The sequence below is a fragment of the Hyla sarda genome, chromosome 3 (assembly GCF_029499605.1).
Source record: "Hyla sarda isolate aHylSar1 chromosome 3, aHylSar1.hap1, whole genome shotgun sequence".
NCBI lineage: Eukaryota > Metazoa > Chordata > Amphibia > Anura > Hylidae > Hyla > Hyla sarda.
The window spans coordinates 419,010,768-419,036,304 of record NC_079191.1 but is presented as its reverse complement, the minus strand read 5'-3'; the positions used below and the strand labels follow the sequence as shown (position 1 = coordinate 419,036,304).

At 41.6% G+C, this 25,537-nt stretch overlaps 1 protein-coding gene across 3 annotated transcripts in view; it reads left to right on the top strand.

The window, feature by feature from the left end:
* The window catches only part of USH2A (usherin), a 1,021,568-nt gene that overhangs the window by 229,166 nt on the left and 766,865 nt on the right, over positions 1-25,537 (top strand). For all 3 annotated transcript variants that reach the window (XM_056568336.1, XM_056568335.1, XM_056568334.1), the window contains 3 exons: positions 7,173-7,427; positions 12,101-12,273; positions 20,057-20,201. In XM_056568336.1, the coding sequence (XP_056424311.1) occupies positions 7,173-7,427; positions 12,101-12,273; positions 20,057-20,201 (573 nt within the window). The remainder of the gene's footprint in view (positions 1-7,172; positions 7,428-12,100; positions 12,274-20,056; positions 20,202-25,537) is intronic.

Sequence of the window (25,537 nt, the reverse complement as noted above, 5' to 3'; positions counted from 1 at the left end):
GGAAGCGAGAGTACGAAATTGGATGGCGTACTCGCCTACTGAAGAATTACCCTGGACCAGGTTCAGCAGGGCAGTCTCGGCAGAAGAAGAAGGACTTCAGCGAAGAAGGACTGGACAGTGGCTGTGGCAGGATCATTGCGGTCCCAGAGCGGTGTGGCCCAAGACAAGGCCTTTCCAGACAGAACACTCACTACGAACGCCACCTTAGACTGTTCTGTAGGAAATTGGTCCGACAACATCTCCATATGTAGGGAACATTGAGACAAGAAGCCACGGCAGAGTCTAGAGTCCCCATCAAATTTGTCCGGTAGGGACAAGCGGAGGCTAGGAGCGGCCACTCGCTGCGGAGGAGGTGCAGGAGCTGGCGGAGGAGATGGTTGCTGCTGTAGCAGTGGCAGAAGTTGCTGTAACGTGGCGGTCAACTGTGACAGCTGCTGTCCCTGTTGGCCAATTTGCTGCGATTGCTGGGCGACCACCGTGGGTAGGTCAGCGAGACTTGGCAGTGGCACCTCAGCGGGATCCATGGCCGAATCTACTGATATGATTCGGCTAACTGGATGTGGATCCACTGTGTCAGCGAGGGATTGGCGTGGACCGTGTCGGTGGACTAGTTCTAGGGTTGCTACTGGTTTTCACCAGAGCCCGCCGCAAAGCGGGATGGTCTTGCTGCGGCGGTAGCAACCAGGTCGTATCCACCGGCAACGGTTCAACCTCGCTGACTGCTGAGAAGGCGTGGGACAGAAGGACAAGGCAGAGGCAAGGTCAGATGTAGCAGAAGGTCGGGGCAGGCGGCAAGGTTCGTAGTCAAAGAGGATAGCAGGAGATCTGGAACACAGGCTTTGGACAATACTAAACGCTTTCACTGGAACAAGGCAACAAGATCCGGCAAGGAAGTGCAGGGGAAGTGAGGTAATATGGACAGGGAGCAGGTGGAAGCTAATTAGGCTGATTGGGCCAGGCACCAATCATTGGTGCACTGGCCCTTTAAATCTTAGAGAGCTGGCGCGCGCGCGCCTAAGGAGCGGAGCCGCGCGCGCCAGGACGTGACAGCCAGTGACCGGGCAATGTCAGTGCAGCGCTCCCGGTCAGCGGGTCTGACCGGGGCGCTGCAGAGAGAGGAACGCCGCGAGCGCTCCAGGGAGGAGCAGGGACCCGGAGCGCTCGGCGTAACAATTGAGCAGTGGCATAACTAGAAAAAGTCTGGGCCACATTTTAAAAACGCCCCGAGGAAGTAGGCATGCCTTCCAGGAACTGGGTAGTCCCCTTAGGTAGGTAGGTCCCTTAGTAGGTAGGCAAGTTCCCGCAGTAAGTATGGCCACCCAGTGGATAGGCAGGATGGGTCCTTGGTAAGTTGACTCATTAGGGTGGTCCTCCTAGTAGGTAGGCATCTAAGGCACCTTGCATAAAGGTCCCCTAGTCAGTAGGTAGCCTCCAGAAATAAGTAGGCAGCCCCCTTTAATGTTGTGGCAAAAAACACATACTTACCTTTTCTCCACTCCTACACAGAAAAGCAGAGCCCTCTTCTTTTTCTTCCTCTTCCACATGCTGCCCCTGCTCTGACATACGCACATGATAATGATGCCATCGCACACGTCAGAATGCAGAAATCCTTAGTCTCTCACAGTATACTGAAGACTACACAAAGCAGCCTGTCTACAGGACTGATGCAGAAAGGAGATAGTGGTTTCTTGCTCTGTCACATCTTTGAACTGCATGTGCATCTAAATGATGCACATACAGTTAAATAAGCCCCAACACCTGCCCTGACAAAGACTTTACAGGGCCTGGCAGGTGGTCTAAACCTTCTGGTCCCACGGGTCCCATATCAACCACTATGGCTGCTATGGCAGTAGATCTGTCTACAGTGGCATTAGTAGATTTATTATCCCTACATAGTGATATCTCTCTATTAAAGGGGTACTCCGGTGGAATTATTATTTAGTTAAACAGAAACCTTCCAGGACTTACTAGCTGCTGAATACTACAGAGAAAATTATTTTCTTTTCTGAACACAGAGCTCTCTGCTGACATCACGAGCACAGTGCTCTCTGCTGACACCTCTGTTCATTTTAGGAACTGTCCAGAGCAGCATATGTTTGCTATGGGGATTTTCTCCTACTCTGGACAGTTTTTAAAATGGACAGAGATGCCAGCAGAGAGCACTGTGTTCCAAAAAGAAAATAATTTCCTCTGTAGTATTCACCAGTTATTAAGTACTGGAAGGATTAATATTTTTTAACCCCTTAAGGACCCGGGCTTTTTCCATTTTTTCATTTTCAATTTTTCCTCCCTAACTTTAAAAAATCATAACTCTTTAAAATTTTCACCTACAATTCTATATTATGGCTTATTTTTTGCATCACTAATTTTACTTTGTAATTACATTAGTCATTTTACCCAAAAAACTACGGTGAAACGGGAAAAAAAATCAATGTGCTACAAAATTGATGAAAAAACACTATTTTGTAAGTTTTGGGGGGCTTCCGTTTTTACGCAGTACATTTTTCGGGAAAAATGATACCATATCTTTATTCTGTAGGTCCATACGGTTAAATTGATACCCTACTTGTATAGGTTTGATTTTGTATCACTTCCGAAAAAAATCATGAATACATGCAGGAAAATTTATACGTTTAAAATGGTCATCTTCTGACCCCTATAACTTTTTTATTTTTCTGTGTTCAGGGTGCTATGAGGGCAAATTTTTTGCGCTGTGATCTGAAGTTTTTAGTGGTACTGTTTTTGTTCTGATCAGACTTTTTGATCACTTTTATTCACTTTTTTGTGGTATAAAAAGTGATCAAAAATGCGCTATTTTGGACTTTGGATTTTTTTGCGCGTACGCCATTGAACGTGCGGTTTAAAAAGCGGTATATTTTTATAATTCGGACATTTCCACACGTGGCGATACCACAAATGTTTATTTTCATTTTTATTTACACTGTGTTTTTTTTATTCTTGGAAATGCCGGGTGATTCAAACTTTTATTAGGGAAGGGATAATTGAAAGGGTTAATGATTTTTTTACACTTTTTTAATGCAATATTATAGCTCCTATAGCTCCTATGTACTGATCTTTACCACTGATTGATGCATCTCCATAGGAATGGATCAATCAGTGTTTTCGGCGATTGAATGCTCAAGCCTGGATTGAAGCATTCAATCGGCGATCGGACTGCAGGAAGGAAGGTAAGAGACAGCTGTTCGGGTTGCCGCGATTATACCGCGGCCATCCCGAACAGCTCCCTGAGCTAACCGGCACTTTTTACTTTCACTTTTAGCCACGTGGCTCAGCTTTGAGCGCGTGGCTAAAGGGTTTAATAGCGTGCGGCACCGCGATCAGTGTCGCTCGCTATTCGAGGCGGGTCCCGGCTTCACTATGACGCCGGGCCCGCCGCAATATGATGCGGGGTCACCGTGTGACCCCGCGTTATATCGCAGGACCGGGACTCAGGACGTACTCATACGTCCTGGGTCCTTAAGAGGTTAATAGAAGTCATTTACAAATCTGTTTAACTTTCTGGCACCAGTTGATTTAAAAAAAAAAAGTTTTCCACTGGAGTACCCCTTAAATATCCCTTGACTGGGACATCACTTATTTCCCCTCCTATACTGTAACAGAACTGTGTGTATTAACCCTGTACTGTGACATCACTGTGTATTATCCCTGTACTGTGACATCACTGTGTGTATTATCCCTGTACTGTGACATCACTGTGTATTATCCCTGTACTGTGACATCACTGTGTATATTATCCCTGTACTGTGACATCACTGTGTATTATTCCTGTACTGTGACATCACTGTGTGTATTATCCCTGTACTGTGACATCACTGTGTATTATCCCTGTACTGTGACATCACTGTGTATATTATCCCTGTACTGTGACATCACTGTGTATTATTCCTGTACTGTGACATCACTGTGTGTATTATCCCTGTACTGTGACATCACTGTGTGTATTATCTCTGTACTGTGACATCACTGTGTGTATTATCCCTGTACTGTGACATTACTGTGTGTATTATCCCTGTACTGTGACATCACTGTATGTATTATCCCTGTACTGTGACATCACTGTATGTATTATCCCTGTACTGTGACATCACTGTGTATTATCCCTGTACTGTGACATCCCTGTGTGTATTATCCCTGTACTGTGACATCACTGTGTATTATCCCTGTACTGTGACATCACTGTGTATATTATCCCTGTACTGTGACATCACTGTGTATTATTCCTGTACTGTGACATCACTGTGTGTATTATCCCTGTACTGTGACATCACTGTGTGTATTATCTCTGTACTGTGACATCACTGTGTGTATTATCCCTGTACTGTGACATCACTGTGTATATTATCCCTGTACTGTGACATCACTGTGTGTATTATCCCTGTACTGTGACATCACTGTGTATTATTCCAGTACTGTGACATCACTGTGTATTATCCCTGTACTGTGACATCATTGTGTATATTATCCCTGTACTGTGACATCACTGTGTGTATTATCTCTGTACTGTGACATCACTGTGTGTATTATCCCTGTACTGTGACATCACTGTGTGTATTATCCCTGTACTGTGACATCACTGTGTATTATCCCTGTACTGTAACATCACTGTGTATATTATCCCTGTACTGTGACATCACTGTGTGTATTATCCCTGTACTGTGACATCACTGTGTGTATTATCCCTGTACTGTGACATCACTGTGTGTATTATTATGTCTGAACTATAATGTGATGCAGGGAATACCTATACCTCCGCATGTATTACATGTACCGTTGGGCAGGTTCTGTACACGTGGTTGTCCATAATTTAAATTTTCCTGAAACCTTTCAGGTAACATTTTTCAGGACACTTTGTATACTTTTTTGTATTGTCCTAAATAAATTAAACTATATAAAAAAAACAGAATAAACAACATAAAATGCGGAACACTAGCAAATGACCTTCGTAAATAGAAGAAAGAGAGAAGTATCTAAGGCCATGTCATTTGTTACAATAAACCGGGGGCACTCCGCCCACATATCTCTTCATTTACCATTTTTACTTTTAACCATAATTAATAGAGAAGACCCAAATTAGACTATTCTCACAGATAAATGAGTCCATGGTGATTCAATGTGGCTCCTCAAAGGTTTAGTCGCCAGGGGCCCAGGGGGACAATCTTCTACTTTGCTTATGGTGGCATTTCTTCTGATACCAGAACACTTTATAATGATATATGTATTTTTTTTTTTTGTCTCGTTGTGTCAAGGACAATTATTTTTAGTGACGATCAATGCTAATTGGGATTGTTTTAGGACAGATAATCTACACTTCCAAAATACTTACTGATGACACAGGAAAATAATATCACATCATGCGTCTCCCCTGTTAATCAGATTCTTATGCAAAATCGCAATGACACGTTCTCCGTATTGTGTTATTTTGCCTGTCAAATATGACACTTTCTGCAAATAAAATTAATTCTAAACTATTAATACATATAAATGAGTTCACTAAGAACAGTGTTTCTCAACCAGCTGTTGCAAAACTACAACTCCCAGCATTCCCAGACAGCCAAAGGCTGGGAAAGGGCAATGATATTGGTTCACAATATTATAATGGGTGAACGCTCTTTTGGAACGGCAATGGGACCTCTACTTGGCCCATACCCTCAGCAGTACCCAATAGAGATGAGCAAATTTTTTGAAAAATTCGATTCGGCCGATTCGCCAAATTTTTTTTTTTTTTTTTAATTCTCAGCAAATTTTTATTAGTAATGTATTTTAATTATGTGTTTAATAAAGTGTGTGTGTGTGTGTTTCACTTTTTTTTCAAATTTTTTTTTCATTTTTTAGGTAGTACTACTACTCCCAGCATGGAACACACTGTTCTATGATGGGAGTAATAGTACCTGCACTAAGTGACAGATTACCCGTGTCACTTCTGACACCCGTTGTGATCCTCCTGTATAATGTATAGATGCGGCCGGCCGGTCTTCTATGGTCCCCTGCACTGCCGTATATATACACATATTCATATTTCTTGCAGAGAGCTGTGATTGGCCAGATGGTTCCAGCCACTCCCAGCTCTCTGTGGGAAATATGAATAATAGGTATATATATGGCATATACTCATACTACAGTGGGACCAGAGAAGAGAGGCCGGCCGCCCGCATGTATACATTATACAGGATGATCGCATCGGGTGTCAGAAGTGAAACTCGCTGCGATCTGTCTATTAATGCAGGTACTACAGCTCCCAGCATGGAGCATAGTGTTCTCTATGTTGGGAGCAGTAGTACCTGCAGTTGAGGACAGATCACAGCGGGTGTCACTCCTGACACCCGCTGAGATCCTCCTATCTATTGCAAAGATGCCGCTTGCATCTATACATTATGCAGGACAATTATGCAGGACTATCACAGGGGTGTCACTAATGAAGAAATTCATAATTTAGAATCGAGTCAAAGTTCGGATTCGGTCCAAATCAAATTTCTCGAAATTCGGAACTAATTCGACTTCGCCATATTCAATTTGCTCATCTCTTGTACCCAACTCTACCCTTCCATCCATCAGACCCTGGCTCATGACATATGGAGAGTACTGCATGCTCAGATATAGCTGACTTCCCCGAAGGTCAAAGGTTGAAGATTGAAGATACTAAAATACTAATATAAGATTATAAAAGGATAGAGATTAGATAGATATGAGATAAATAGATAGAAAGATAGATATGAGATATATATGATAGATAAATATGAGATAGATAGATAGATATGAGATATATATATGATAGATATATATATGATATAGATATGAGATAGATAGATAGATAGATAGATATGAGATAGATAAATAGAAAGATATATATGAGATGTATCTCTAGGATGCAGTGAAGACAAGGTGATACTTTCTAGTATACATACCATCCCAAAGGAGTGGTACAAATGCAAGAGATCTGGATATGTAAGTTCCCATCCATATTACACACTGCAGCTCCTATATATTCTGTAACATTGGCACACAAGTAAATTAAAGGGCTCCTGCTGAGAAGCGAAAAGGGATTTTCTGCGGATGCATAATCTATAAATTGTACCTTTTTTGATAGTTATCTCTTAGACACCACTTATTAGACTATAGAGCCCCTTTAAATGTTAATTCTTCCTTTTCTCTAGGAGTTGTTATAAGGCACGAGCTGTATATGAGAGATTTACACCAGATCATTGAAAGGCGAGTTTTCCATGCAAGTGGATGGCTGAACCCTCAGCCGGTGGTGGAGTCTGAGAATGAGAATGCATTGATGCCCCCAGTGACCCATGCGGTGATCACCAACCTGGACCCCAATACAGAATATGAGTTTTGTGTTGTGACCACTAACATGGCTGGTAGTGTGGCTTCAGAATGGGTGGTAGTAAAAACAGCAGAAGCAGGTGAGAATCTATCAATCTCATATCTATCTATCTCATATTCATCTCCTCTATTTCATATTTATCTATCTGTCTCATATCTATCTATCTATCTGTCTGTATACCTATCTTTGGTGTCCCGGTACCATATTGCATACCTTACCTTGTATGATGGTCCCCAAAGTCATAGTTACTGCGTTCAGGTAGGGTCCCCCAGGTGGGACAGCCCCTAGTCGCCTCCTCCTTCTCTAATTTCATAATGCCTTTATGTATATATTTAAAGGGGTACTCCGGTGCTTACACATCTTATCCCCTATCCAAAGGATAGGGGATAAGATGCCTGATCGCGGGAGTCCCCCGTGATCATGCACGCGGCACCCCGTTTGTAATCAGTCCCCGGAGCGTGTTCGCTCCGGGACTGATTACGGTCGACCACAGGGCCGGCGGCGTGTGACGTCACGCCCCCGCCCCGTGTGACGTCACACTCCGCCCCTCAATGCAAGCCTATGGGAGGGGGCGTGATAGCTATTACAAACGGGTGCCGCGTGCATGATCACGGGCGTCCCCAGCTGCGACTCCCGCGATCAGACATCTTATTCCCTATCCTTTGGATAGGGGATAAGATGTGTAAGCACCGGAGAACCCCTTTAATAATGTGTATATTTAATATAGTGTATATTAGTCTACTTACCTTGTTAGTGTCGCAGGACCTTCAGTCATGTGACCATGTTAATTCCTCTATGGTATGTTGGAGGACCCTTGGAGGTCCTTGGGTCACATATTTACCCATAACTCTCTGTGCAGGAGATTGACAGTTGTATGGACCAGTGAGCTTAAGTCCAGCCCCTGCCCATATAAGGGAGCTGTAGCCAATTATCGCTCTCTTGGGTAGCTGCTCTCGTGGATGCAGGACTAGCAGGACGGATCTGCAAAACTTTCAAAGACAAGCTAGGCCTAAAACCTGCCGGCCTCAGCCTAAACTAAACCGTGAGTTAACATCTCAATTTAAACCCCTAAATCCAGTGGATCACCACAACAATTATCTTCCTAAGCTCAATAGACTCACGAGGTCCCAACCACTTGTCAAGCTCTAATAGACTCTGTTGTATGGACTGTTCCTGTTAATTTTTGCCTAAAATCTTCAGTAAAAGTTTCGACAAGTTTCTGTAAATCTCTGGTTGTGGACAATCAATTATTTCCTATCTCCCTATCGCTCTTGGGAAGGGTTGCGGTAGGACAAGCATACAGAGATTAGCCCTCACCCTGGTGTCACGAATAGAAAGGGTTAAACAAGCATCCTTAGTAACTATACAGCTACACCCCATATTCCCTACAACCCCAGGCTATCACATATATATCTATCATCTATCTCCTATCTATCTATCTTTTTCATATTTATCTATCTATCTCATATCTATCTATCTATCTATCTCATATCTCTCTATCTATCTCATATCTATCTATCTCATATCTATCTATCTCATATCTCTCTATCTTTTCATATTTATCTATCTATCTCATATCTATCTATCTATCTCATATCTATCTATCTATAATCTATCTCCTATCTATCTATTTCATATTTATCTACCTATCTATCTCATATCTATCTATCTATCTATCTATCTATCTATCTGTCTATCTATTTAATATCTATCTATCTATCTATCTATCTCATAACTGTCTATCTATCTATCTATCTCATATCTATCTATGTATCTATCTATATCATATATATATATATATATATATATATATATATATATCTATCATATCTATGTATCTATCTAGCAACAGAAGAATGCAGCAGCACACTGCCAGCACAAAGATATAGTTGAAACATGAATATGCAGTTAAAACATGGAGAGCTATACAGCTATGGTGTAATAGATGCAAATGTGAAACTATGTGAAACTTAGCTCGCAAATTTGTCCCCGCCGGCGGTCAAATAGCTTGGACCGTCCCACCGCGATAAGGTGGCCTCATTTGGATGGACCCTACACTGTGAATATGCCTCTGTGTGAACAGTTCAGTAAGCATGGCAGGGTCTGGAACATCCAAGACACCTTATATACACACCTGATAGAGGTGGGTGGGGTGCAAGGCCAACATGGAGGTAGCCACTCCCCCGTATGTGCAATACAGACAAAGAATAAGTCAGCCAGCACTAGTTGATACCAAACTATTATATGGACCTGGCCTACAGGTGCATGCTACTAGGCTAAATATACAGCAACAGAAGAATGCAGCAGCACACTGCCAGCACAAAGATATAGGTGAAACATGAACATGCAGATAAAACATGGAGAGCTATACAGCTATGGTGTAATAGATGCAAATGTGAAACTATGAAATGGTGAGGCACTTAGCTCGCAAATTTGTCCCCGCCGGCGGTCAAATAGCTTGGACCGTCCCACCGCGATAAGGTGGCCTCATTGGGACGGACCCTACCCACCTCTATCAGGTGTGTATATAAGGTGTCTTGGATGTTCCAGACCCTGCCATGCTTACTGAACTGTTCACACAGAGGCATATTCACAGTGTAGGGTCCGTCCCAATGAGGCCACCTTATCGCGGTGGGACAGTCCAAGCTATTTGACCGCCGGCGGGGACAAATTTGCGAGCTAAGTGCCTCACCATTTTATAGTTTCACATTTGCATCTATTACACTATAGCTGTATAGCTCTCCATGTTTTAACTGCATATTCATGTTTCAACTATATCTTTGTGCTGGCAGTGTGCTGCTGTATTCTTCTGTTGCTGTATATCTAGCCTAGTAGCGTGCACCTGTAGGCGAGGTCCATATAATAGTTTGGTATCAACTAAAGTGCTGGCTGACTTATTCTTTGTCTGTATGTATCTATCTAGCTATCTCATATCTATCTATCTATCTATCTCTCTCTCTCATATCTATCTATCTATCTATCTATCATCTATCTCCTATCTATCTATTTCATATTTATCTACCTATCTATCTCATATCTATCTATCTATCTATCTATCTATCTGTCTGTCTATTTAATATCTATCTATCTATCTATCTATCTATCTATCTCATAACTGTCTATCTATCTATCTATCTCATATCTATCTATGTATCTATCTATATCATATATATATATATATATATATATATATATATCTATCATATCTATGTATCTATCTAGCTATCTCATATCTATCTATCTATCTATCTATCTATCTGTCTGTCTGTCTGTCTGTCTATTTTATATCTATCTATCTCATATCTATCTCATATCTATCTCTCTAGCTATCTCGTATTAATCTATCTATCTCTTTCTATCTATCTCTTTCTATCTATCTATCTCTATCTCCCTTGTCCAGATAGTTTAAAAAATTCCGCCAGAACGTAGAACCTGCTCAATGTCCAGGCGGAATCTGCTCTGAACAAATTGTAATGCCTGCGCGTTCCTATTGCAGACTGATCGCAGAAGTTTTCCATCGGCAGTGTGCAAGTGTGAACCCGGCCTTAATGTACGCTGACATCTTGAACATTTTTCAATAAAAAATGACCATATTTAGAAATTGTGTATTTCTGCTCTGACTTTCAACAGTTCAAGAAAATTCCGCGCAGATCCCGCTTGCAGAAGATTCTTGTATCTCAATGGGAGCCTGCTGCTCAGTGCACACTATAAAAGTGCCATAGCGGATCTTTCAATGTAAAATCAGATTAAAGGGGTTCTCCGGTGCCTGATAGCGGGAATCCCGCCGCTGGGGGCGCCCATGATCTTGCACGGGGCACCCCGTTTGTAATCAGTCCCCGGAGCGTGTTCGCTCCGGGTCTGTTTACGGGAGACCACCGGGCTGGCGGCGTGTGACGTCACGCCTCCGCCCCCGTGTGACGTCACACTCCGCCCCTCAATGCAAGCCTACGGAAGGGGGCGTGACAGCTCCTGTAGACATGCATTGAGGGGCGGAGCGTGACGTCACACGGGGGCGGTGGCGTGACGTCACACGCCGCTGGCCCGGTGCTCGCCCGTAATCAGACCCGGAGCGAACACGCTCCGGGGACTGATTACAAACGGGGTGCCGCGTGCAAGATCACGGGGATCCCCAGTGGCGGGACTCCCGCGATCCTTTGGATAGGGGATAAGATGTGTAAGCACCGGAGTACCCCTTTAATCCACCGGAGAAGTCCCTGCACTGCGCTGTAGTGAACAGAAAAACACTTATAGTCCGTGGTGGAGAATAAGCGCCAATTCCGGAGGAGGCTGCTGCAAGCAGAATCGGCCTTGAATTGGCATGCTGGGAGTTGTAGTTTTGCAACAGCTGAAGGCACCCTCGTTGGGAAGCACTGGCTTAGAACTTTATCTGTAATGTACTGCAGAGGGTAGAGCTGAGGGTGTGGGCCAAGTAGAGGTCCCATTGCCGTTCCAGTTGAACGTTTGCCCATTATAATATTGTAAACCAATATCATTGCACTTTCCCAAAGTGCCTCCAGCTGTTTCAAAACTACAACTCCCAGCATGCCCGGACAGCCTTTGGCTGTCCGGGAATGCTGGGAGTTGTAGTTTTGCAACAGCTAGAGACACCCTGGTTGAAAAACACCGCTCTAAACAGTGGAATACATTGTGACCACCCTATTGTTGGGGAGTGGGGGTACCTTCTAGGTTTCACATACAGGTACATATCTATCCCCATATTACTAACATATTGGTCTAACTCTCCATTCGCAGAACCGATATACATGCCATCTCCATCTGTGATTCCTCTTACATCGAACGCTCTAAATGTGTCTTGGGAGAAGCCGAGCAACAACGTAGCCAGAGGAGAAATCACCGGTTATACAGTTAACATGGTATTGGCTGACCAAGTGGAGGAAACAGATGTAAAGGGAGCTTCTTCTAAGGTACATGAACCCGCATCTTATGTATATGTGTCTGTGATATACACTAGAGAATGGGAGGAAGGAATTTTTTTTTTGCAATAGAGAAAGCCTGATGACATCTGGGGCCCCCAGGTACCCCCTACTTGGGTGTTTAGTGGAGAAAATTTGGAAAGGGGATAAGCAGAGTACCCCAAACCCAAGCTCCAAGGTCATCAACAGTCCAAGATTTTAATTTTTTCCTTGTTCTGTTTCAATGGCATAACCCGGAATTTTGGTGGGTCTGGATGACGGGGTTGGGAACCACTGGGTTAAAGAGTCAAACCAGTGATACCTATCTAAAGAGAGAGTAGTTGCTCCCCGCCAGTATAAGGTAGGCTTCCCGTTGGCCACTTTGTAGGCTGTGATTCTCCTTGCAATGATCCACTTGTAGCAGTACAGTTTATGTCTTGTAAGTATGTTGGGATTATTATTATACTATTGTTATTACATTATTTCCATGTACTTTTATTATGCATTTGCTATGAGTGTCACATATGTTTTCAGCCAGTGAACTACAGTATACAATGGCGATCTATCTACATGTACCACGAGCCGCACCAGAGAGGCAGCGGGAAATCAGGGAGGTAAAGAAGTGGCTCAGAAGCTGGTGTAGGAAGGAGGGTTTGGGTTCATGGAGAACTGGGCCGACTTCGCTGTCAGATACCGGCTCTACCGTAGGGACGGCTGCACCTCAATGGGAAGGGTGCAGCTGTGCTTGGGGAGAAGATGGCTAGAAGGGTGGAGAAGTGTTTAAACTAGGGACTGAGGGGAGGGAACTTACAACGTAGAGAGGGGGGACTTATTAATGTACCTGGGGGTGGAGCGGAGGGAGGGGTTAGAATAGTTAATAGGGATAGGCTTCATAGGAAGAAAAAACATACACCATTGAATTGCATGTTCACTAATGCCAGAAGTCTGACCAATAAAACTGATGAACTGGAGTTGATAATGTCTGAGGAGAATTATGACATAGTGGGTATAACAGAGACTTGGTTGGACCATAGCTGTGACTGGTGGTCAACATACAGGGTTATAGTCTATTCAGGAACGATCGGACAAAACGGAGAGGGGGAGGAGTTTGTCTTTATGTGAAATCGAGTCTGAAGGCCGCACTGCGGGAGGATATATGGGAGGGGGACGATAATGTGGAGTCATTATGGGTAGAAACATATGGAGCTAAAATTAAAAAAATTCTGATAGGGGTTTGTTATAAGCCCCCAAACATAATGGAAGAGGCAGAAGATGAATTACTCAGGCAAATAAACAAGGCAGCAAATCAGAATGAGGTTATAATAATGGGGGACTTTAACTATCCTGATAAAAACTGGAAGACTGAGACCTGTGAATCCCATAAAGGAAACAGGTTTCTGACTATAATTAAAGACAATTATCTGTCCCAAATGGTGCAGGGCCCGACCAGAGGGGGCGCCCTACTAGACTTAATATTAACTAACAGACTTGACAGAGTAACTAATGTGCAGGTAGAAGGACACCGAGGAAATAGTGATCATAATATAATACATTATAACTTGTTCTTCATTAAGGGAATCTCTCGAGGGGCCACAAAAACAATGAACTTTAGGAAGACAAAGTTTGATCAACTCAGAGAAGCTCTTAACAATATAAAATGGGATAATGTCCTCAAAAACAAGAATACTGACACTAAATGGGAGACTTTTAAGAAAATGTAAAATTCTCATTTTGAGAGGTTTATACTTTACAGGAACGAAAGGGTCAGAAATAAGAGAAAATCAATTTGGATGAATAAAAACGTTAAGGGGGCAATAAATGACAAAAATAAAGCATTTAAACTACAAAAACAGGACAGCAGTGAAGAAGCATTAAAAAGCTATAGAGAATAATGTAAAATATGTAAGTAACAGATAAAAGCTGCAAAAATAGAGACAGAAAAACGAATTGCCAAAGATAGTAAAACTAACTCCAAAATGTTTTTTAAATATATAAATCGCAAAAAGGTTAAAAATGAAAGTGTTGGCCCTTTAACCCCTTAACGACGCAGGACGTATATTTACGTCCTGCGCCGGCTCCCGCGATATGAAGCGGGATCGCGCCGCGATCCCGCATCATATCGCGTCGGTCCCGGCGCTAATCAACGGCCGGGACCCGCGGCTAATACCACACATCGCCGATCGCGGCGATGTGCGGTATTAACCCTTTAGAAGCGGCGGTCAAAGCTGACCGCCGCTTCTAAAGTGAAAGTGAAAGTGACCCGGCTGCTCAGTCGGGCTGTTCGGGACCGCCGCGGTGAAATCGCGGCGTCCCGAACAGCTGATCGGACACCGGGAGGGCTCTTACCTGCCTCCCCGGTGTCCGATCGACGAATGACTGCTCCGTGCCTGAGATCCAGGCAGGAGCAGTCAAGCGCCGATAATGCTGATCACAGGCGTGTTAATGCACGCCAGTGATCAGCATTAGAGATCAGTGTGTGCAGTGTTATAGGTCCCTATGGGACCTATAACACTGCAAAAAAAATGTAAAAAATAAGTGTTAATAAAGGTCATTTAACCCCTTCCCTAATAAAAGTTTGAATCACCCCCCTTTTCCCATAAAAAAAATAAAACAGTGTAAAAATAATAAAAAATAAACATATGTGGTATCGCCGCGTGCGTAAATGTCCGAACTATAAAAATATATCATTAATTAAGCCGTACGGTCAATGGCGTACGCGCAAAAAAATTCCAAAGTCCAAAAAAGCGTATTTTGGTAACTTTTTATATCATTAAAAAATGAATAAAAAGTGATCAAAAAGTCCGATCAAAACAAAAATCATACCGATAAAAACTTCAGATCACGGCGCAAAAAATTAGTCCTCATACCACCCCATACGTGGAAAAATAAAAAAGTTATAGGGGTCAGAAGATGACATTTTTAAACGTATAAATTTTCCTGCATGTAGTTATGATTTTTTCCAGAAGTGCGACAAAATCAAACCTATATAAGTAGGGGATCATTTTAACCGTATGGACCTACAGAATAATGATAAGGTGTAATTTTTACCGAAATATGCACTGCGTAGAAACGAAAGCCCCCAAAATTTACAAAATGGCGTTTTTTTTTCGATTTTGTCGCACAATGATTTTTTTTTCCGTTTCGCCGTGCATTTTTGGGTAAAATGACTAATGTCACTGCAAAGTAGAATTGGCGACGCAAAAAATAAGCCATAATATGGATTTTTAGGTGGAAAATTGAAAGGGTTATGATTTTTAAAAGGTAAGGAGGAAAAAACGAAAGTGCAAAAACGGAAAAACCCTGAGTCCTTAAGGGGTTAAAAAATGATGAGGAAGCAAATATAAACGGGGATCAGGAAAAAGTATATTAAACAAATTCTTCTCCACTTTATTCACCGAGGAAAATGAAATGCCTGCTGAAATACAGCGAGATAAGGTAAACTCCCCAGTACAGGTCACCTGTCTAACCCAGGAAGAAGTACAGATCACCTGTCTAACCCAGGAAGAAGTACAGTGCCGCCTGCAAAAAATCAAAATAGACAAATTGCCAGGTCCAGGTGGCATTCACCCCCGTGTTCTAAAGGAATTAAGAAATGTAATAGACAGACCTTTATTTTTAATATTCAGGGACTCTATAGAAACAGGGACTGTTCCCCAGGAATGGCACATGGCAAATGTGGTGCCAATATTTAAAAAGGGGTCAAAAGGTGACCCCGGGAATTACAGGCCTGTTAGTTTAACCTCCGTTGTATGTAAATCTTTTGAGGGTTTTCTAAGGGATGCTATTTTGGAGTATTTTGATAAAAAATAAATGTATGACCCAATATCAGCATGGATTTATGAGGGATTGGTCCTGTTAAACTAACCTGATCAGCTTTTATGAGGGAGTGAGCTCCAGACTGGACTGGATGTCGTATATCTGGATTTTTCTAAAGAATTTGATACGGTGCCACATAAAAGGTTGGTGCATAAAATGAAAAGGATGGGGCTGGGGGGGGGCGGGGATGTGGGTAAGTAACTGGCTCAGTGATAGGAAACAGAGGGTGGTTATTAATGGTACTTATTCTGATTGGGTGACTGTTACTAGTGGGGACCACAGGGGTCAGTCTTGGGTCCTGTTCTATTTAATGTATTCATTAATGACCTTGTAGAGGGGTTGAATAGTAAAGTAGCAATCAGTAAATCAGTAAACACTATAGAGGACAGTGCACTGTGTATAGTAGATAACACAATAGAGGACAGTGCACTATTACAAATGAATCTGGATGGGTTGGAGGTTTGGCCCCGGAAGTGGCAGATAAGGTTCAACACTGATAAATGTAAGGTAGTGCACATGGGGAAGAAAAATCCGGGCTGGGATTATGTATTAAATGGGAGCACACTTGGGACTTCTGACATGGAAAAGGACTTAGGAGTCTTAGTTAACAGTAAATTTAGCTGTAGTGACCAGTGTAAGGCAGCTGCTGCCAAGGCAAATAAAATCATGGGGGGCATCAATAGGGGCATAGATGCCCACGACAAAGAAATAATTCCACCACTGTACAAATCACTAGTCAGACCACACATGGAATACTGTGTATAGTACTGGGCACCAGTGTACAAGAAAGATATAGTGGAGCTGGAGAGGCTTCAAAGACGGGCAACCAGAGTAATACGGGGAATGGGAGGACTACAGTACCCAGAAAGATTATCAGAATTAGGGTTATTTAGTTTAGATAAAAGAAGGCTTAGGGGAGACCTAATAATTATGTATAAATATATCAGGGGACAGTACAGAGATATCTCCCATGATCTATTTATACCCAGGACTGTATCTATAACCAAGGGGGCATCCTCTACATCTAGGGGAAAGAAGGTTTCTACACCAGCACAGACGGGGATTCTTTACTGTAAGAGCAGTGAGACTGTGGAATTCTCTGGCTGAGGAGGTATCATGGTGAACTCTGTAAAAGAATTTAAAAGGGGTCTGGATACATTTTTGGAGAATAATAACATCGCTGGTTATGTATACTAGATTCATAGGGACAGAACGTTGATCCAGGGATTTATTCTGATGCCATATTTGGAGTCGGGAAGGAATTTTTACCTCGAGTATGAGGGTTTTTTGCCTTCATCTGGATCAACTCAGTAGGGACTCATTAGGGTTATAGGTTGAACTTGATGGACTCTGATCTTTTTTCAACCTCATGAACTATGTTACTATGTTACAGTATACAACAGCGATCTATTTACAGCATACAATGGTGATCTATCTACAGTATATAATGGTGACCTATTTACAGCATACAATGGTGATCTATCTACAGTATATAATGGTGATCTATCTACAGTATATAATGGTGATCTATCTACAGTATGTAATGGTGATCTATCTACAGTATATAATGGTGATCTATCTACAGTATATAATGGTGACCTATTTACAGCATACAATGGTGATCTATGTACAGTATATAGTGGTGATCTATCTACAGTATATAATGGTGATCTATCTACAGTATGTAATGGTGATCTATCTACAGTATATAATGGTGATCTATCTACAGTATATAATGGTGATCTATCTACAGTATATAATGGTGATCTATCTACAGCATATAATGGTGATCTATCTACAGTATACAATGGTGATCTATCTACAGTATATAATGGTGATCTATTTACAGCATACAATGGTGATCTATCTAAAGTATATAATGGTGATCTATCTACAGTATATAATGGTGATCTATCTACAGTATGTAATGGTGATCTATCTACAGTATATAATGGTGATCTATCTACAGTATATAATGGTGATCTATCTACAGTATATAATGGTGATCTATTTACAGCATACAATGGTGATCTATTTACAGCATACAATGGTGATCTATCTACAGTATATAATGGTGATCTATTTATAGTATATAATGGTGATCTATCTACAGTATATAATGGTGATCTATTTATAGTATATAATGGTGATCTATTTATAGTATATAATGGTGATCTATCTACAGTATATAATGGTGATCTATCTACAGTATATAATGGTGATCTATCTACAGTATATAGTGGTGATCTATCTACAGTATATAATGGTGATCTATTTACAGTATATAATGGTGATCTATCTACAGTATATAGTGGTGATCTATCTACAGTATATAATGGTGATCTATCTACAGTATATAATGGTGATCTATCTACAGCATACAATGGTGATCTATCTACAGTATATAATGGTGATCTATCTACAGTATATAATGGTGATCTATCTACAGTATATAATGGTGATCTATCTACAGTATTTAATGGTGATCTATCTACAGCATACAATGGTGATCTATCTACAGTATATAATGGTGATCTATCTACAGTATATAAGGATGATCTATCTATAGTATATAATGGCGATCTATGTACAGTGCACAATGACAATCTATGTACAGTATATAATGGTGATCTATCTATAGTATATAATGGTGATCTATTTACAGTATATAATGGTGATCTATCTACAGTATATAATAGCGATCTATGTACAGTATATAATGGTGATCTATTTACAGTATATAATGGTGATCTATCTACAGTATATAATGGGGATCTATCTACAGTATATAATGGTGATCTATTTACAGTATATAATGGTGATCTATTTACAGTATATAATGTTGATCTATCTACAGTATATAATGGGGATCTATCTACAGTATATAATGGTGATCTATCTACAGTATATAATGGTGATCTATCTACAGTATATAATGATGATCTATCTACAGTATATAATGGTGATCTATTTACAGTATATAATGGTGATCTATCTACAGTATATAATGGTGATCTATTTACAGTATATAATGGTGATCTATCTACAGTATATAATGGTGATCTATCTACAGTATATAATGATGATCTATCTACAGTATATAATGGCGATCTATGTACAGTATATAATGGTGATCTATCTACAGAATATAATGGTGATCTATCTACAGTATATAATGGTGATCTATCTACAGTATATAATGGTGATCTATCTACAGTATATAATGGTGATCTATTTAAAGTATATAATGAAAATCTATGTACAGTATATAATGGTGATCTATTTACAGTATATAATGGTGATCTATCTACAGTATATAATGATGATCTATCTACAGTATATAATGGCGATCTATGTACAGTATATAGTGGTGATATATCTATAGTATATAATGGCGATCTATGTACAGTATATAGTGGTGATCTATCTATAGTATATAATGGTGATCTATGTACAGTATATAATGGTGATCTATGTACAGTATATAATGGTGATCTATCTACAGTATATAATGGTGATCTATCTACAGTATATAATGGTGATCTATTTACAGTATATAATGGTGATCTATCTACAGTATATAATGGTGATCTATCTACAGTATATAATGGTGATCTATGTACAGTATATAATGATGATCTATCTACAGTATATAATGGCGATCTATGTACAGTATATAATGATGATCTATCTACAGTATATAAATGTGATCTATCTACAGTATATAATGGCGATCTATGTACAGTATAATAATGTGATCTATCTACAGTATATAATGATGATCTATCTACAGTATATAAATGTGATCTATCTACAGTATATAATGATGATCTATGTACAGTATATAATGGTGATCTATCTACAGTATATAATGATGATCTATCTACAGTATATAATGGCGATCTATGTACAGTATATAGTGGTGATCTATCTATAGTATATAATGATGATCTTCTAATGTTGTATTTCCCCCCGCCAGGTGTTATATGTAGCGGAGAGTCATGAAGTATATTATGAAGTGACAGCACTACAGGCCTATCATGATTACGCCTTCACCATCACCCTCTGCAATAAGATTGGTTGTGTAACAAGTAAACCTGTGCTCGGGAAGACTGTAGCTTCAGGTAAGAGGGATTTTTTTTTATAAATTCTCCATCACCCATATACGAAAGAGAATAACATGGGATTTCATTGACTGTGAGCCGTGTGCCAAGAAAATATACCGTTATAAAACAATATATTGAGGAACCTGTCAAATTGCTTTAATCTTAAGGACTCATCACTGTGCAAACCTATACAATAGGCAAATCGATGTAGCAGAGACAAATTTGTCCAACCAGGGTGAATCTAGCTGTTGCAAAACTACAACTCCCAGCATGCCTGGGCATGCTGGGAGTTGTAGGTTCGCAACAGCTGGAGGCACTCTGGTTGGGAAACACTGCTCTATAGGGTTCCATTGTGTCTGTATCGTGATAACTCTCTTGGTTATGATAATGTATTCAATTTACTTGCAATAGTGAGAAATATGGCACTCTCCTATTTTCTCAGTGCACGAGCAGGTTCCCATCAATAGTAGATAAAATGACTCGGCACTCAAGCAGTAGTGAGAATTATTCGTATTTTATTTTGCAATCAGTAAGAATCTGACGTTTCGGTCCAATCCCTGGACCTTCCTCAGAGTTCTAAAATTTATATATACAGGAAAATAATAATAAATATGACAAAAAATAATATAGGATAGAACAATGCTGATATGGATACAGCTACCAAATAATAAATTATGTACAAAAAGGAAAATAATGAAAATAATAAAAAATAATAATAATGAGAAACAATATCATATACCGTATTTTTCGCCGTATAAGACGCACTTTTTCTTCCCCAAAACTGGGGGGGAAAAAGTCGGTGCGTCTTATACGGCGAATACACCCCTATCGCGGCGGTCCCTGCGGCCATCAACGGCCGGGACCCGTGGCTAATACAGGACATCACCGATCGCGGTGATGCCCTGTATTAACCCTTCAGATGCGGCGATCAAAGTTGACCGCCGCGTCTGAAGGGAAAGTGACACTAACCCGGCTGTTCAGTCGGGCTGTTCGGGACCGCCGCGATTTCATTGGGTTAGTGCTTACAGGACACCGGGAGGGACCTTACCTGCCTCCTCGGTGTCTTCTCCGTTCAGGGATCCCCTGTATGGCCGGCGCTCTCCTTCCTCGTCATCAAGTCGTCGCGTACGTGCGTCGGCGTGCGTAGCGACGTGATGGCGGCGACGGAGAGCGAGGATACCCGGCCGGCAGCAGAGACGTTCCGGAGCGACGGGGACACGGCGACAGCGATGGAGCGACACCAAGGGCAGCGGTGACGGGTCCGGAGCGGCGGGGACACGTGAGTATTACCTCCTATGCAGTGGTCTTCAATCTGCGGACCTCCAGATGTTGCAAAACTACAACTCCCAGCATGCCCGGACAGCCGTTGGCTGTCCGGGCATGCTGGGAGTTGTAGTTTTGCAACATCTGGAGGTCCGCAGGTTGAAGACCACTATTGGGTTCAAAATCTTTAATTTTTTAGATTTTGCACCTAAAAATAGGGTGCGTCTTATACGCCGGTGCGTCCTATAGGGCGAAAATACGGTAGATTACATCAATCGCCAATATCACCAGGGAGATAGCTTGGTCATACTAAAAAAAAAGGGGGGGGGGGGGGGGAGGAGGGAATCACTAGAGGAACTCCCATGAGATGTAATGTGATTTTTTCCTAATACTTTGCCAACTATTCCAGGATAACTCTGTGAATCATTGCATATAATTTCATTTGCCCAGTCCGAGGCATACTATGTATATCTACCTACTGACCCTTTAGTGATTCCCTCCTCCCCCCCCCCCCCCCTTTTTTTTTTAGTATGACCAAGCTATCTCCCTGGTGATATTGGCGATTGATGTAATCTATATGATATCGTTTCTCATTATTATTATTTTTTATTATTTTCATTATTTTCCTTTTTGTACATCATTTATTATTTGGTAGCTGTATCCATATCAGCATTGTTCTATCCTATATTATTTTTTGTCATATTTATTATTATTTTCCTGTATATATAAATTTTAGAACTCTGAGGAAGCTCCAGGAATTGGACCGAAACGTCAGATTCTTACTGATTGCAAAATAAAATACGAATAATACTCACTTCTGCTTGAGTGCCGAGTCATTTTATCCATTAAGTTTACTTGCAGTCGGGTGTAAAACCAAAGAAAATAGAGTGTAATATTGGAGAAGGTGATTTTAAATGGTAAGTGACTCCACCAGCAGAATAGTGAGTACAGCTCTGGAGTATAATACAGGATATAACTCAGGATCCGTGCAGAATAAGTAATGTAATATATGTACACAGTGACCTCACCAGCAGAATAGTGAGTACAGCTCTGGAGTATAATACAGGATATAACTCAGGATCAGTACAGGATAAGTAATGTAATGTATGTACACAGTGACCCCCACCAACAGAATAGTGAGTGCAGCTCTGGAGTATAAAACAGGATATAACTCAGGATCAGTACAGGATAAGTAATGTAATGTATGTACACAGAGATCTCACCAGCAGAATAGTGAGTACAGCTCTGGAGTATAATACAGGATATAACTCAGGATCAGTACAGGATAAGTAATGTAATGTATGTACACAGTGACCCCACCAGCAGAATAGTGAGTACAGCTCTGGAGTATAATACATGATATAACTCAAGATCAGTACAGGATAAGTAATGTAATGTATGTACACAATGACCCCCACCAGCAGAATAATGAGTACAGCTCTGCAGTATAATACTGGATATAACTCAGGATCAGTACAGGATAAGTAATGTAATGTATGTACACAGTGACCTCACCAGCAGAATAGTGAGTACAGCTCTGGAGTATAATACAAGATATAACTCAGGGTCAGTACAGGATTAGTAATGTAATGTATGTACACAGTGACCTCACCAGCAGAATAGTGAGTACAGCTCTGCAGTATAATACATGATATAACTCAGGATCAGTACAGGATAAGTAATGTAATGTATGTACACAGTGACCCCCACCAACAGAATAGTGAGTGCAGCTCTGGAGTATAAAACAGGATATAACTCAGGATCAGTACAGGATAAGTAATGTAATGTATGTACACAGAGATCTCACCAGCAGAATAGTGAGTACAGCTCTGGAGTATAATACAGGATATAACTCAGGATCAGTACAGGATAAGTAATGTAATGTATGTACACAGTGACCCCACCAGCAGAATAGTGAGTACAGCTCTGGAGTATAATACATGATATAACTCAGGATCAGTACAGGATAAGTGTCACGATGCCGGCTGGCAGGTAGTGGATCCTCTGTGCCAGAGAGGGATTGGCGTGGACCGTGCTAGTGGATCGGTTCTAAGTCACTACTGGTTTTCACCAGAGCCCGCCGCAAAGCGGGATGGTCTTGCTGCGGCGGTAGTGACCAGGTCGTATCCACTAGCAACGGCTCAACCTCTCTGACTGCTGAAGATAGGCGCGGTACAAGGGAGTAGACAGAAGCAAGGTCGGACGTAGCAGAAGGTCGGGGCAGGCAGCAAGGATCGTAGTCGGGGGCAACGGCAGGAGGTCTGGAACACAGGCTAGGAACACACAAGGAAACGCTTTCACTGGCACAATGGCAACAAGATCCGGCGAGGGAGTGAAGGGGAAGTGAGGTATAAATAGGGAGTGCACAGGTGAACACACTAATTGGAACCACTGCGCCAATCAGCGGCGCAGTGGCCCTTTAAATCGCAGAGACCCGGCGCGCGCGCGCCCTAGGGAGCGGGGCCGCGCGCGCCGGGACAGGACAGACGGAGAGCGAGTCAGGTACGGGAGCCGGGATGCGCATCGCGAGCGGGCGCTACCCGCATCGCGAATCGCATCCCGGCTGGAGACGGTATCGCAGCGCACCGGGTCAGTGGAGCTGCCCGGAGCGCTGCGGTAGCGAGAGAGAAGCGAGCGCTCCGGGGAGGAGCGGGGACCCGGAGCGCTCGGCGTAACAATAAGTAATGTAATGTATGTACACAATGACCCCCACCAGCAGAATAATGAGTACAGCTCTGCAGTATAATACTGGATATAACTCAGGATCAGTACAGGATAAGTAATGTAATGTATGTACACAGTGACCTCACCAGCAGAATAGTGAGTACAGCTCTGCAGTATAATACATGCTGTTGAGCTGCAATATCAGACACTTCCCATGCACAATAGCACTCTTTTTTTTCCTAAACATATACTACCCCTTTAAATCCATATCTATATATATTGTGCAGCCGTCTTGCAGTTCCCCTCATCCTCTGCCATCTCCTCTCTCCCCTTTTTCATGGCAATTAAGAACACAGATGCTAATCTGAGGAAGATATTTTTCCAGAAGCCTTTACATCTGGCTCCCTGGCAGATTCGTACACAGCTGTATTGGTTGACTCGGAGTTGCCTCTGGGTCTTGTGGGGTAATGATGCTGATGGGCTGTCTTGTCTGTCTTACAAACTACAATGTGATGTAGATTTGGATTCCCAACTTGATGCTAAGTAAATTGTGCATTTTTGTCAGATTACGCGCAGGATGTCATGTTGATAGTTTTTGCTGCCTGCATACAGTATGTTGGTGAATGTTAGATCCCATTAGGTTACTCGCAGCTGTCTAGCTGTAATCTCAGCGAGGATCTGAGGCTTTTCAAATATTACACTTAGCATATTGCACTTATAAAATATAGTCAGCTGCGCTCACTGCAAGACGCACCGCGTGTCCTATTGAAATTGAAATAAGCCCATTTTTCTGAATAAAAACGCTTAGAATGACTAAATTGGCGCAGAAGGCATCAATGTCCTGTAACCTAACCAAATTTTTTTTTCTTCTTTATAATAATTTTTTGTGCCAGGTTAAAATAATAGGAATAATTAAATAAAGTACTACAGGCCTCCTATGGGGCACAGGAACTGTGGCGTCATGAGGTCTTTATATTAACACTGATATTTATTCAATAAATCTTTAGTAGTTAATATAAGCCTTTTTTAAATGGGTTCCCAGGTGGATAACATTTTTTTTTAAATCAACTGGTGGCAGAAAGTCAAAAAGATTTGTAAATTACTTCTATTGAAAAATCTTAATCCTTCCAGTACTTAACAGCTGCTGTATGCTCCAGAGGAAGTTGTGTAGTTCTTCCCAGTCTGACCACAGTGCTCTCTGCTGACATCTCTGTCCATGTCAGGAACTGTCTAGAGCAGGAGAGGTTTGCTGTGGGTATTTTCTCCTGCTCTGAACAGTTTCTGACATGAACAGAGGTGTCAGCAGAGAGCACTGTGGACAGACAGAAATTAAATTAAAAAAGAAAAGAACTTCCAGTGGAGCATATAGCAGCTGATAAGTGCTGGAAGGGTTAAGATTTTTTAATAGAAATCATTTTACAAATCTG